At 36.1% G+C, this 16,266-nt stretch overlaps 1 protein-coding gene across 1 annotated transcript in view; it reads left to right on the plus strand.

Annotated features, from left to right (window-relative positions):
- GUCY1A2 (guanylate cyclase 1 soluble subunit alpha 2) overlaps positions 1-16,266 on the plus strand; it is a 546,451-nt gene that overhangs the window by 526,047 nt on the left and 4,138 nt on the right. Inside the window, exon 9 of the mRNA XM_070803359.1 lies at positions 14,854-14,918. Within this exon, the coding sequence (XP_070659460.1) occupies positions 14,854-14,877 (24 nt within the window). The 3' untranslated portion in view covers positions 14,878-14,918. The remainder of the gene's footprint in view (positions 1-14,853; positions 14,919-16,266) is intronic.

The raw sequence follows: 16,266 nt of genomic DNA on the forward strand, positions 1-16,266 counted from the left end.
AGGGGCAGACTAGGAGTGGGGGGAACTCTCAAACAATCATGCTTACTGGTGCTTCCAATTCTGGAGCAGACTCCATCAGTTCACTACTCATTTGACCAAATTTGTGTGTCTAGCAAAAAAAATTTCCTTCCCCTACATTCTAGATACCCTTAAAATTAATTTTGTTTTTATTGGATCCAAAGAGTGTGAATCTGTACTCTGGCCCTTCAGCAATATTCCTTTCCTTTCTACTGTAGGTTGCTGCATTGGGATGGGATTCCCATGGATACTCTGTCTCTCTCTTTCCTACTCATTTCTACATCATCCTTATATGTGTAGTGGCTATTAAATCAGCCCTCAAGTCTTCTTCAAGAGGAATTTCTCTATGTGTATGTATAGATTTGGTGTGTCCCTGAAATGTGAGCTCAATGGCTTCCTATGCTGCCTTCTTGAATCCTTCCATCAAAATAAAAAATGTTTAATAAGGCAACAAAAAAATGGTCCTAATTTGTCTCTAGTAGAACTTTATGAAAGAAAAAATTCTAAAAGATGTATTTCAAGTGAGAGGAAAATAAGCCCAGGAAACATACTTGAGACTCTACAATAAGCGGAAAAAAAAAAAAGTAGAAAGCAAAAAATGTGGATTAAAAAAAAATTGACCACTTAAAGCAATCATAACAATACTAGAGGGTTATAAAACATGGCAAAATCAGAATATTCAACAACAATAGCATATAAGTTGGCCTATGTTAATCAGAGATAATATGGAAGACATTTACACATCCTTATGTGCTTTAAGATTATATCCTTGTGTTATTGCTAGAGGTTTTTATTTAGATATTGATTTACCTGAGGTTTTGTAAGTAATGAAAGTATTTTTAAGTGAACATCATGACATTAAAATAATACAAAGGGCCAGCTATAAAATTATATGCATATTTTCTACTCTACAGAGGGTTGGCATTCCTAATCCCCAATTTTAGTGGCATATCATGCAGACAGATATGCCAACAAAATTGGCAAAACAGGGAGGTAAAACAGGAAAATCAACAACTATAACAAAAGATTTTTTTTAGATATTTCATTTAGTAGTTAATGGATCAAGCAGATAAAATATCCATAAGTGTATGGAATATTTTAATAATACACTTAACCCTGTGTAACCCTTTACCAAGTTGTTACAGAGTACACTTTCTTTTCAAGTTCATAAAATAGGTTTGAAATTGTACCACATGGTGCCATAAATATATCTTTATAAAGTCCAAAAGATTATCATCTTCTAGCTTTAAACATTGGTTAAATTCCATTATGGCTTGTTCTTTGACCCATATATCATTGACTTTCATGATTTAAAACTCTTAAATCTTTTCCTAGTGATCCTTATAACATTCACATATAAAGTAAGTCAGCCCTCTATTTCAGAAAACATAAGCATCCATCCCAGGTGGTTTAAAGACTTAAATGTACAAGGGAAGACTCTACAATGTCTAAAGAAGAACAGAATGACAATCTTGATGCTACTGGCCAGGGAAGAAATTTTTAATGAGACACAGAAAGTGTAAGTCATATAGAAAAATACTGGTATATTCAACTACATGAAATTCTGTTCATTTTAAAAGCCATAAAGAAAATGGGAAAGCAAGCTCAAACAAAAGAACATATTTTATTATATAACCAATAAAGCATTTATTTCCAGAATATATTAAAGAGCTCCTACAAATAAGTGAGAAAATAGTTTACTACTTAATAAGCAATGAACAAAAAGAAGGGAATTTCACAGAAGAGTGTATAATTGACTTAACATATGAAGAATATTGAACCTCATCAGTAATCAGAGATATGCAAATCAAAACCACCGAGTATCATCATTGCCACCTTCAGATGAACAGAGTTTAAAAATCAAACAAAATCAAGTGATGGCTAGAGTGTGTGAAGGAATGAAAGTGTTTTCCCACTTCTGATGAGAATGTAAAATAGTAAAATTATTTTGAAAATCAATTTGGCATCACTTAGTAAAGCTGAATATATGCAACATACTTGTAATTTATGACCTATTAATTCCACTATTGCATATATACCTGAGGCAATTTTTTTCCATGTGTACCAGAAGTCAGGTTTCAAGATTATTTACTGAGGCCTTGTTCTAAAGCAAAAAAAATTAAAACTATCCAAATGTTCATCAGCAATGGAAAGATTGGCAATTATTGTATATTCCTAAAATGATCTAAAACAAAGTATGCAAAATTATTGAAATAAATATGGTACAACATTGATAAATCTCTAAAACATAATGTTGACCTAAGAAATAAGTTTTAAAAAATTATATTGTGTTATTTTAGTTACATAAAGTTCAAAAGCAAATAAATCTAAAAATGTAATGTTTATGGACAGACAAATATGAAGTTAGGTGCTAAAGCTACAAAGGATAAGCAGGAAATAATTCAAAAGAAGAAATACAAATAGCTAATAAACATTTAAAAGGGGAATTAAAACACTACTAATCATGGAAATGCATACTAACAATTATATTCCATTTCAAATCGAGATGCTGGCAAAACTTTAAAGTTATTTTAAAAAACAAGATTTGACAGCACTATAAAGGTAAATTAAAGGTTTAGAATTCACATCTCCTAAATCCAACCATTTCAAATGTAGGTTTATATCCAGGAGAAATTCATATATAAAGGCCCCAGAACATGTTCAAAAATAAAGTGTCATATAGTTATACAATATTCACTCTAATTAGCTAAAACTACAATTACATGTATCAATATGGTTAAGTCTAAAATTCACAGGACTTCCCTGGTGGTCTGGTGGTTAAGAATCCACCTTGCAATGTAAGGGATCCACGTTCAATCCCTGGTGAGGAACTAAGATCCCACACGTCATGGGGCACCTAAGCCCATGCACCACAATTACCAAGCCTGTGTGCTCTAGAGCCCACGCACCACAACTGGAGAGCCCTTGTGCTGTAACTACTGAGCCTGCATACAGCAACAAAACTTCCTATGTGCTCCAACTAAGACACAGTGCAGCCAAAATACATAAACCATAAAATATTTTAAAAAGAAATTGAGGTAGTAAGTTGAGAAGTAAAGCAAATAGAATTAAAAAAAAAAATCAAAATATTGGCTATTTGGTGAGGGAAATGGTCAGGCATAGGTAACCAGAACGTGTCACTTTACCTATATGGTTTAATATTTTATCTCTTAGAATGATCTTAAAGTGAATAGGGCAAAAATCATAAGATTTTATAAAGCTGAATGTTGGAATAACACATGGTATTCCTTGTATATTCTCTGCATAATTTTATTGCTTAAAATATATAGTAATAATAATGTATTAAGGGTAAAAATAAAAAAAGAGTAGGATACAATTCCTAGGTATAAGGAGCAGTAAATACTATTCTGGTATCCTGGTTTCCTTACTTCTCTGATTTGTGAAATCTAATGCATTCTATGGCAGAAAGTGAAGAGGAACTAAAAAGCCTCTTGATGAAGGTGAAAGAGGAGAGTGAAAAAGTTGGCTTAAAGCTCAACATTCAGAAAACAAAGATCATGGCATCTGGTCCCATCACTTCATGGTAAATAGATGGGGAAACAGTGGAAAACAGTGTCAGACTTTATTTTGGGGGGCTGCAAAATCTGCAGATGGTGACTGCAGTCATGAAATTAAAAGACACTTACTCCTTGGAAGAAAAGTTATGACCAACCTAGATAGCATATTCAAAAGCAGAGACATTACTTTGCCAACAAAGGTCCGTCTAGTCAAGCCTATGGTTTTTCCTGTGGTCATGTATGGATGTGAGAGTTGGACTGTGAAGAAGGCTGAGCACCAAAGAGTTGATGCTTTTGAGCTGTGGTGTTGGAGAAGACTCTTGAGAGTCCCTTGGACTGCAGGGAGATCCAACCGGTCCATTCTGAAGGAGATCAGCCCTGGGATTTCTTTGGAAGGAATGATGCTGAAGCTGAGACTCCAGTACTTTGGCCACCTCATGCGAAGAGTTGACTCATTGGAAAAGACTCTGATGCTGGGAGGGATTGGGGGAAGGAGGAGAAAGGGACGACAGAGGATGAGATGGCTGGATGGCATCACTGAGTCGATGGACATGAGTCTGGGTGAACTCCGGGAGTTGGTGATGGACAGGGAGGCCTGGCGTGCTGCGATTCATGGGGTCGCAGAAAGTCGGACACGACTGAGCGACTGAACTGAACTGAACTGAACTGAAGTAGTATCTATCACACCGAGTTATGATTGTATAATTTGTTTGCAAAATACACAGTAGCTTCAAGAGGAAACTGCTTTCTCATTTTTATTTTTTGGTGTCTAACACCCAGTGTTTGGCACAAAGCAGATACCCAACAAACAATTGCTGCCAAAGTTGAAATTAATGAGGCTCTATTTCTGGATAATATAATGAAAAAAAAAAATAGAACTTTAAGACTGAGTTCACCTTAAGATCCTAGATCCATTTTCAAGTATGTTAGAAAAATTGATTAATTTCTCTGGATTTATTTTTCAATTAGGAAATTTAATTGGTATATCAAAACTTAGAGGTCATTTGATAAATTATACACACATTTCATTTACTGGATGACATAGCTGTACATATAACAAAGTACATTCTGTGATCTATAAAATGTCTTCCACTATCCTAAAGTGTTTTCACCAAAAATGTTTAAACATAGTGCCACTTAGTAATATATGTAGAGCCTAATATGAGTAACATGGTAGTAAAGGAGATGGCTTACTATTAAAGCTGAGGAATGTTAAAGGTCAAAGTTCCAGGAAGAAGTATAATAGAAACTGAGTGGCATGGTACTACCTGGTTTTTTATGACTGATAAGAGTTATTGCCTGTGTTCTACTGGTTGTTAAATATTTTAGCTACCACTGCTGTTTTCACATCATATGATTTAATCAAACATTTTAGTTAACAGCAAATTTCTATACACATCACTCAAACATAGCCAGATTATAAATAGGTCAAATACAATATGTGTGCATGCTCAGTTGCTTCAGTCATGTCAGACACTGGGCAACTCTATGGACTGTAGCCAGCCTGGCTCTTCTGTCCATGGGATTCTCCAAAGCAAGAACACTGGAATGGGTTGTCATACCCTCCTGACAACCTGACACTCCTCCTGGAAATCTTCCTGACCCAGGGATTGAATCCACAGTGTCTGCTGCATCTTCTGCATCATAGGCGGATTCTTTACTGCCGAGCCGCCCAGGAAGCCCTCAATACAACATATTCAGTCCTAAAACTTTATTGATATTAATGCAGATTTTATTTTTTTAATTTTTGGTGATTCCAATTATTTTTTAATTTCTTGAAGTGCTTCAGGGCAGTTTAACAAAGTTCAAATAGCACAATATAGTGATCGAACAAAAATGTATGCTGACAGAATCTCAGTTAATCCTAAGATTGTTGGATACATGTGCATTTTTATTATCTAAAGCTTATCCTTTATGTATATGTAAACAAATGGAAATATTAATAAAATTTAACATACTAGTTTTGCTTGAACTCATAATTTCTTTGTTAAAATTTTCACAGCTTCTTGGTAAGTACATGTATTGATATGTGAAGGAAAGACAAAAGATCAGCTTTTTAATTATAGAAATTTGAGAAACTGAAGTGTAAGCTTTCCTCTGAAATCTAGAATAACAATGAGATGTTAGTTTGAAACAAGAATCTGATATTCTAAAACCAGATTAAACTGTAGGGCTTCAAAGAGAACGAGAAGGATCAAGTGTTTCTAGAGACATACTAAAAGAAGAGGCTGGAAGTGTCAAAAATTTTATATACAGAAGACTAGGAACATGTCTGCTAAGAGGTGTTTGGAAAATACTTTGCGACAAAAGGATCTCTGAGATCATTTTTTCTGTTCAAAGCAAATGTTCTGCACACTGGTATAAATGACTCCCTTATGAATTCACATTTTAACATCCTGTCACCAGAACACTGTGTACAAAGAGAAATATGTTTCTAAGAAAGTCTGGGTGCAGTCTGTGATCCTCATTTAAGCACAGAATTGTCTAGACTTTACTGACTTCAGTAAAATGCTGATCTCAAAAGCAACAACAATAACTTCTGTTGGCCAGAAAGGATGATTTCCTTTTAACACTTCCCTAATCCAGTGCTGGAATTGTTTGCATTTGAGTGGTGGTGTTTTATCTTCCATAGCATCTCTGGGACCTATACAGGAGAGGTTAGCATTTACAATCTGTAGGAAGGAACAGCTGAGGAATTTGTTTTGAAGCAACATATGTATGCAAGCACATTGTTTTTATGCATTCCTTTCTTGTAGGTAAACACCTACATCTTTATCTTTTAACATTATTATTATCTTCATTATTACTATCAATATCATTATTTGAGGGAAGCATGGTGCTGGTAAGTACAAAACATCTACTAACATTACCATGATCAGAGAATTTAAAAAGTTGAATCTAAGAGCTTAGCATGCTCAGAAAACGTGTGAAGGAAAATTAAATTTTGAATGTTCAGTAATTTAAATACAGGATTCCCAGTTTCTCAGTGAAGATGAGGAATAACATGACATTTCATTTTGAAATTTTGATCCATAATTGTTTCAGAAATATATGAGGTAGTAAGAGGTAGCACAAGATAGGGTATTTATTTACTTATATTGGCCAAAAATTTTAAAAGTATAGTTGATTTACAATGTTGTGCCAATCTGTTCTGTACAACAAAGTGACTAAGTTTTACGCATATATACATTCTTTTTTTATATATATATACATTCTTATTATAAATATTCTTTTCCACTATGGTTTATCACAGAAGATTGGATAGTATTGCCATTTTAACAATTTTAAGCCTTCCAATTCAAGAGCAAGGAATAGCTTTCCATTTATTTGAATTTTCTTTAATTTTCTTATTAATGTTTCATAGTTCTCAGTGTTTGTAAGTCTTTCACGTCCTTGGACAGGTTTATTCATAGGTATTATTTATTTTGGTACAATTTTAAAAGATTTTTTACATCCTATTTCTGATATCTAATTGGTAGTATAAATAAATTCAACTGATTTCTGAATGTTAATCTTATATCCTGCTACACTGATGAATTTATTTATTAAATCTTGTAGTTTTGTGTGGAATGCTTAAGGTTTTCTGTATGTAGTATTATGTCATCAGCATATAGTGACAATGTTACCTCTTCCCTTCCAATTTGGATACATTTTATTCCTTTTTCTTGTCTAATTGCTGTGACTAGGACTTCTAAAACTACATTGAATAGAAGAGGTAAGAATGGCAACCTTGTCTTGTTCCAGCTTTTAGAAATAATGTTTTCAGTTGAGTTTAGTATTATATTGGCTGTGGGTTTGTCATCAATAGCCTTTATTATGTTGTGGTACGTTCCCTGTATACTCAGTTTGTTAAGAGTTTATCATGAATGGATGTTGAATTTTGTCAAATGCTTTTTCTGAATCTATTGAAATGATCACGTGGGTTTTGTCTTTTGTTTATGTGGTGTATCACATTGATTGATTGGCATATGTTGAAACATCCTTATGATCTTGGGATGAATTTCACTTCATCATGGTGTATAATCTTTTTATGTGCTGTTGGATTCATTTTTCTAATATGTTGTTGAGGATTTTTGCCTCTATGTGGACAAAAATATTGGCCTCCAATTTTTTTTTTTTTTTCTGGTGGTGGTCTTTGTCTGATTTTCTTATCAGGGTAATTGTGGCTACATAGAATGTCTTTGAGAGTGTTCCCTTCTCAACACTTTTTGAAGAATTTGATAAGGGTTGGCATGAGTTCTTTCTATGTTTGGTAGAATTTGCCTGTGAAGCCATCTGGTGCTAAACACTTGTTTTTAGGGAGTGTTTTGTTTTTACAGATTCTATTTCACTTCTAGTGATCAATAGTTCAAATTGTCTAATTCTTCTTGATTCAGTTTTGGTGGGATGTATGTCTCTAGAAACTTTCCATTTTTTCTAGGTTCTCAAATTTGTTGTTGTATAATGATAGTATTACCTTATCATTTTTTGCGTGTCTGCAGTATCTGCTTTATGTCTCCTTTTTCATTTCTTATTTTGTTTATTTGGGTTCTTTCACTTTTATTCTTGGTTATCCTGGGTAGAAGTTTGTCAATTTTGTTCACCCTTTCAAACAACCAGCTCTTGGCTTTATTGATTGTTTTCCTACTGTATTTTAATCTCTATTTTATTAATTTCCTCTCTGATCTTTATTGCTTCCTTCCTTGTGCTGAATTTAGACTAGTTTTTTTTTTTTTTTTTTTTTCTAATTTTTCTAAGTGGTAGGTTATTCTTGCTTGGAGAATCCCATGGAGCCTGGCAGGCTATGGTCCATAGAGTTGCAAAGAGTCAGACATGCCTGAAGCAAACTTGGCACAGCACAGATTATGTTGTTTATTTGAGACTTTTCTTGTTTTTTGAGGAAGATTTGTATTGCTATAAACTTCCCTCTAAGAGCTGCTTTTGCTGCATCCCATAGATTTTGTGTGGCTGTGCTTTCATTGTCATTTGTCTCAAGGGATTTTTTTTTTATTTTACTGGCATCAATTTTAACATTTTTTATTTGTATTAAGATGTAACATTTAGTAAGCACACAAATCTTAATATTTAAAGCTTTATCAGTGTTTACATATGTTCATACTTGTAAAACTTTCAAGAAGATCAAGATATAGAACATTGCCAGCACCCCAGAAGGCTCTTTGTGCCCCTTCCCAGGCAATACTCACCCTAGGATAAATACTTCTCTGACCACTATCACTGCATGTTAATTTAAGCTGTCTTGACCTTCGTATAAATGGAATCAAATGGTAGGAACTCTGTGGCACCCTGTCCACCTCTCATCTAGTCCTCCAGTCAGAAGATCACCTCTTCAGTTTTTCATAGAAATACCCTCAATATGTAATTCAATTTTTTAAATATTCAAACAAAGAGACTGACGCCCAGAAAAACATAAGAGTTTCTTTTCTGAGGTTCCCCATCTTCTCTCTGGATGACTGGCAGAGAATATTTACCTCCTTGCAGCAGAGTCTCACTTTTCCCCCAACTCCACGAGACAACCATATCAGAATGTGGCAAAGTAAATTCAGCCTTAGCATACTTGAAGGATTGTTTCGTTACAAGGACTTTAGAAAGAGTTTATTGCTGTCTATGCAGTTTAGGGATGAGAAAACAATCAACATTACTCATAAATGGAGTAGGTCACAGCATATAGAATTACCCATAAAGCTTTTGTTCTGAACATCATGGCAAGGTGGGATGCCTAAGAAAAAGGGCTTCTCATGATAACAGGACAGCAATATAGATAAGTTTATTTTGAATATATAATTCTATGCATCTTAATTTTACCCCTAAGGCAAGTGAAGTAGGATTGTATTTAGAATCCCAGTAGGTGTCCATTAAAAATCAATTACTTTGACATACCACCTCTATAAAACGTTATATGTTGATGCTCTCACTCAGAAGAGATACAGCTGAAAAGGTCCTTTCAATTCTAACTACCATTTAACTTCCTACAACTGGGGTGGCAAGAATTAAAGCTCAGAAACTGAAGGTTTTCACTCTAATAATAATACAGTTTTTTTTAAGTAAAGATAGAGATTTTAAAAAATTTCTCTTGGTGTATGATCTTCCTTGTTTTTTTGTTTTTTTTTTTAAGTGGCTTTCATTCCTTCAAACTAGCAGGAATGTACATTTATTTATGAAGTACGTGCCTCTATCCTTGACCTGTGCACTGAGTAGATGTTGAAGACTTACCTTGAAGCAAATTAAGATAAAGTAAAAAGTTCCCCTGTGATATAGTCAAATTTTAAAAATTACTATAATTGTACACTATAAATGAAATCACCTGGATCTTTGCTGCCCATTTTCTGCTGTTCCTCCCTCTCTTACCTGGTTTTACCATTCTTCTACAAAGGGACTTAACACTTCTGTATTAATTTTATGTTTTATTCTTCATAGCTCCTTTTTATAAATTCAAAGTTCTTTCAATTTCCTATTTTTGCTAATATTTAAAATATGTAAAATTGAGGTATTTGAATTTTTTAAAGAATATAGTTAATTTATTTTAATTGGAGGATAATTACTTTACAATATTGTGATGGCTTTTGCCATACATTGACATGAATCAGCCACAGGTGTACATGTGTCTCCCCCACCCTGAATCCCCCTCACACCTCTCTCCCAACCGTATTCCTCTGGGTTGTCCCAGAGCACTGGCTTTGAATGCCCTGCTTCCTGTGCTGAACTTGCACTGGTCATCTATTTTACATATGGTAATATAAATCTTTCAATGCCATTCTCTCAAATCATCCCACCTTCACCTCCCACATAGTCCAAATGTCTGTTCTTTACACTGTGTCTCTTTTTTTTGCCTTGCATATAAGGTCATCATTACTGTCTTTCTAAGTTCCATTTATATGCCTAAATATACAGTATTGGTGTTTCTCTTTCTGACTTACTTCACTTTGTATAATACACTCCAGTTTCATCCAACTCATTAGAACTGACTCAAATTCATTCCTTTTTATAGCTGAGTAATATTTCATTATGGATATGTACTTCCTTATCCATTCATCTGCCAATGGACATTTAGGTTTCTTCCATGTCCTAGCTATTGTAAAGAGTGCTGCAGTGAAACACTGGGGTACATGGGTGTCTTTCATTTCTGGTTTCCTCAGTGTATATGCCCAGCAGTGGGATTGCTGAATCATATGGCAGTTCTAGTTCCAGTTTTTAAAGGAAGTTTAAAGGAACAGACACTGTTCTCCATCGTGGCTGTAACAGTTTGCATTCCCACTAACAGTATAAAAGGGTTCCCTTTTCCCAACACCTTCTTCAGCATTTGTTGTTTGTAGACTTTTTGATGGTGGCCATTCTGACTGGTGTGAGATGATTCCTCATTGTGGTTTGATTTGCATTTATCTAATAATGAGCGATGTTGAGCATTTTTCATGTGTTTATTAGCCATCTGTATGTCTTCTTTGGAGAAATGTCTTTTTAGTTCTTTATTCACTTAGATTGAGTTGTTCATTTTTCTGGCATTGAGCTGCATGAGCTGCTTGTATGTTTTGGAGATTAACTCTTTGTCAGTTGTTTCATTTGTTATTATTTTCTCCCATCCTGAAGGCTGCCCTTTTACCTTGCTTATAGTTTCCTTCATTGTGCAAAAGCTTCTAAGTTTAATTAGGTCCAGTTTGTTCATTTGGTTTTTTATTTCCATTACTCTAGAAGGTAGGTCATAGAGGATCTTGCTGTGATTGATGTCAGAGGGTGTTCTGCCTGTGTTTTCCTCTCAGAGTTTTATAGTTTCTGGTCTTACATTTAGATCTTTAATCCATTTTGAGTTTATTTTTGTGTATGGTGTTAGAAAGTATTCTAGTTTCTTTTACAATTGGTTGACCAGTTTTCCCAGCACCACTTGTTAGAGAGACTGTCTTTTCTCCATCATATGTTTTTGCTTCCTTTGTCAAAGAGAAGTTGTCCATGTGGAGTGAAATCACTCAGTCATGTCTTTGTGACCTGCAGACTGTAGCCCACCAAGCTCCTCTGTCCATGGGATTCCCCAGGCAAGAATATTGGAGTGGGTTGCCATTTCCTTCTCCAGGGGATCTTCCCAACCCAGGGATTGAACCCAGGTCTCCCACATTGCAGGCAGACACTTTAACCTCTGCACCAGAGAAGTTGTCCATAGCTGCATGGATTTATCTCTGGACTTTCTATTTTGTCCCATTGATCTGTATTTCTGTCTTTGTGCCAGTACTATAGTGTAGCTTTGTAGTGTAGTCTAAAGTCAGGAAGCTTGACTCCTCCAGTTCCATTCTTCTTTCTCAAGATTGCTTTGGATATTCGAGGATTTTTGTGTTTCCATACAAACTGTGAAATTATTTGTTCTAGTTCTTTGAAAAATATCATTGGTAGTTTGATAGGGATTGCTTTGAATTGATAGATTGCTTCAGGTAGTATACTCATTTTCACTATACTGATTGTTCCAATCCACAAACATGGTACATTTCTCCATCTATTTCTGTTATCTTTGATTTCTCCCATCAGTGTTTTATAATTTTCAATATATAGGTCTTTTGTTCCTTTAGGCAAATTTATTCCTAAGTATTTTATTCTTTTCATTGCAATGGAGAATGGAATTATTTCCTTGATTTCTCTTTCTGTTTTTTCATTGCTAGTATATAGGAATTCAAGTGATTTCTGTGTATTAATTTTATATCCTGAAACTTTACTATATTCATTGATTATCTCTAGCAATTTTCTGATGGTAGCTTTGAGGTTTCTATGAAGAGGATCATGTCATCTTCAAACAGTGAGAGTTTTACTTCTTTTCCAACCTGGATTCCTTTTATTTCTTTTTCTTCTCTGACTGCTGTGGCTAGGACTTCCAAAACTATGTTGAATAGTAGCAGTGAGAGTGGGCATCCTTGCCTTGTGCCTGATTTTAGAGGAAATGTTTTTAATTTTTTGCCATTGAGGATAATGTTTGCACTGGGTTTGTCATATATGGCTTTTATTATGTTGAGGTGTGTTTCTTCTATGCCTGCTTTCTTGCACGGTTTTATCATAAATGGGTATTGAATTTTGTCAAAGACTTTCTTTGCATCTATTGAGATAACATGGTTATTAGCTTTCAATTTGTTAATATGGTGTATCACACTGATTGATTTGTGAACACTGAAGAATTCTTGCATCCCAAGAATAAAGTCCACTTGGTCATGATGTATGATCTTTTTAATATGTTGCTGGATTCTGTTTGCTAGAATTTTGTTGAGGATTTTTGCGTCTATGTTCGTCAGTGATACTGGCCTGTAGTTTTCTTTTTCTGTGGCATTTTTGTCTGGTTTTGGTATCAGGGTGACGGTGGCCTCCTAGAATGAGTTTGGGAGTTTGCCTTCCTCTGCAATACTCTGAAAGAGTTTGAGTAGGATAGGCGTTATCTCTTTTCTAAATTTTTAGTAGAAATCACCTGTGAAGCCAAAACTTCCTTCATAGAAAAGTTCAGTTTGTCCTGAGTGTGCATTTTTCAGACATTGCTGAAAATGTGTGAATCTGCCAATTGTAGTCTGCTGGCAAAAACAGTGTTCTCACCCTGTGAAAGCTATACTGTTTCACTTTCAAACCCACTTAAAAAAACTCTTTGTGTGCTGACTCTGTCTTCACTACAATCAATTCTTGGTGCAAGCAAGTTTTCTGAAGCAAATACCATGCTTGGATCTCCTTACTAGCAGCTCATGTATTAGAACACCTAGGTTTATAATGTGCTGTATGGGTATGCGTCTAACAACCCAGAGAAACATCAGTTCACGCAACTTCTTTTTTTGGAAAGTTTAGTTATCCCGAGTGTGCATTTTCAGTGCTGGACACTGCAGGAAAATATGCTGGGCATGAAAAAGCTGATTGGTGTCTGTTGGCAAAAACAGTGATCTCACCCTGTGAAAGTAGAATGTTTCACTCTCAAACCCACTTATGAAAACACTTTGCATGCTGATTCTTCTTCACTACAATCAATTCTTGGTGCAAGCAAGTGAGTTTTCTGAAGGAAACACAGTGCTTGGATCTCCTTACTAGCTCATGTAATAGAACACCTAAGTTTATAATGTGTTGTATGGGCATGCCTCTAATGACTCAGAGAATCATCAGTTCACACAACCACCCTTATGGAAGGTTCAGTTATCCTGAGTGTGCATTTTCAGTGCTGGGACACTGCAGGGAACATGCTGGCTGTGAATCTGCCAATTTCAGTCCACTGGCACAAACAGTATTCTCACCCTACAAATGCCAAAATGTTTCAATCTCAAAATCACTCAAGAAAACACTATGTGTGCTGATTTGCTTTTGCTAGTCAATTCTTTTCAAAGAAAATGACTTTTCTGAAAGAAAATATATGCTTTGATCTCCTTGTTAGGAGCTCATCTAATACAACACCTAGGTCATAATGCATTGTATGGATGTGCCACGTACCCGGAAAACAACCAATTCATACAGCTTCCTTCATGGAAAGGTTTAGTTTGTCCCAACTGTGCATTTTCAGTTCTGGGACATTCCTGGAGAATATGCTGGGTGTGAACCTGCCAGTTGGGGTCTATTGGCACAAACAGTGCTCTCACCCTGGGAAAGCTAGAATTTTTCACACTCAGACCCACCAAGGAAACCACTGTGGGTGCTGATTCTTTCTTCACAACAGTCGATTCTAGGTGCAATCAAGTGACATTTCTGAAATGAACACTGTGCTTCAATCTCCTTACTATGACCTCATCTAATCCAACACCTAGGTTTATAATGTGCTATATGGATATGCCACTGATTACACAGAGAACTGGAGAAGGAAATGGCAACCCACTCCAGTACTCTTGCCTGGAAAATCCCATGGACAGAGGAGCCTGGTAGGCTGCAGTCCATGGAGTTGCAAAGAGTCAGACACAAGTGAGCAACTTCAGTTTCACACAACTTCCTTCATGGAAAGGTTCAGTTTGTCCCAAGTGTGTGTGTTCAGTGCGTGTGTTCAGTGCTGGGTACTGCAGAGAAATATGCCTGATGTGAATTGGGGTCAGCAGGCAAAAACAGTGTTCTCATTTTCTAGGTTTCCCTGGTGGCTCAGACGATAAAGAATCTGCCTGCAGTTGTGGGAGACCTGGGTTTGGTACCGGGGTTGGGAAGATACCCTGGAGAAGGAAATGACAACCCACTCCAGTATCCATGCCTGGAAAATTCCATGGGCCAAAAAGGGGGTCGCAAAAAGTCAGACACAATTGAGTGGCTTTCTTTCTTTCTTTCTTTCATCCTTTAAAGCTAGAGTGTTTCCCTCTCAAACTCACCTAAGAAAATTATTCAGGTGTTGTTTTTCTCTTCACTGCAGTCAATTCGTGGTGCAACCAGCTGACTTTTCAGACAGAAACACTGTGCTTGGATCTCCTTACTAGGGTAAGAACTAAAGAACATCTAGGTTCATAATGTATTGTATGGGTATGCCTCTCAAGACACAGAAAACAACCAATTCACACAATTTCCTTCTTGGAAAGGTTCAGTTTATCTCGAGTGTGCATTTTCAGTGCTCAGACACTGTGGGGAAACATGCTGCATATGAACCTGCCAATTGGGGTCTTCTGGCAAGAACAGTGTTCTCATCTTCGAAAGCTAGACTGTTTCACTCTCAAACCCACACAGGAAAACACTTTGTGTGCTGATTCTGTCTTCACTACAGTCAATCTTTGGCATAATCAGGTGACTTTTCTGAATAAAACACTGTGCTTAGATCTCCTTTCTAGGATCTAATCGAACACCTAAGTTCATAATGCATTATGGGTATGCCACTCACCACGCTGAGAACAACCAGTTCACACTATTTCCTTAATGGACAGTTTCAATTTGTCATGATTATACATTTTCAGTGCTGAGATATTTCAGGGTAATATGCTGAGTGTGAATCTGCCAACTGGGGTCTTTGCAAAAACAATGTTCTCATCCTGTGAAATCTAGAATGTTTCACACTCAAACCCACCTAGGAAAACACTTTGGACGTTGATTCTCTCTTCACTACACTCAGTTCTAGCTGGAAACAAGTGACTTTACTGATGGAAACACTGTGCCTGGATCTCCTTACTAGGAACTCATCTAATAGAATACCTAGGTCCAAAATGCATTGTATGGGTGTGCCACTCACAACCCAGAGAACAACCAGTTCCCACAACTTCCTTCATGGAAAGTTTCTGTTTGTCGCAAATGTGTATTTTCAGTGTTGGAACATTGTAAGGAAATATGCTGAATGTGAATGTAATTTGGGTCTGCTGGCAAAAGCTATAATGTTTCACTGTCATACCAATCTAGGAAAGCACTTTGGGTACTGATTCCCTCTTCACTATAGTCAATTCTCGGCACAAACAAGGGAGTTTTCTGAAAGGAACACTGTGCTGGGATCTCCTTACTAGGAGCTCTTTTAATAGAACACTTAGGTTTGAATGCATAGTGTGGGTATCTACTCAACACAAGCAGAACAACCTGTGAACACCACTTATTTCATGGAGCAATTCAGTGTGTATACATCATTTGTATTTCGACCTTGCACAGAAACTGCAGGCAAACATCTTGTGTGTGAACCCAGGTATAGTGTTCACAGTTAACTATTGTCCCTTGTGAAGCTTGAGAGTTCACCCTTAATAGCTACGTGAAAAACACTATGCTTGCTTGTCTTCTCTTCACTGCAATAAACTCTGCTCCAAGTATGTTTTCTGAAATGAACAGTGTGCTTGCCACTTCTTGCTAGGATCTTATT

This window comes from Bos indicus, chromosome 15 (genome assembly GCF_029378745.1).
Source record: "Bos indicus isolate NIAB-ARS_2022 breed Sahiwal x Tharparkar chromosome 15, NIAB-ARS_B.indTharparkar_mat_pri_1.0, whole genome shotgun sequence".
Lineage (NCBI taxonomy): Eukaryota > Metazoa > Chordata > Mammalia > Artiodactyla > Bovidae > Bos > Bos indicus.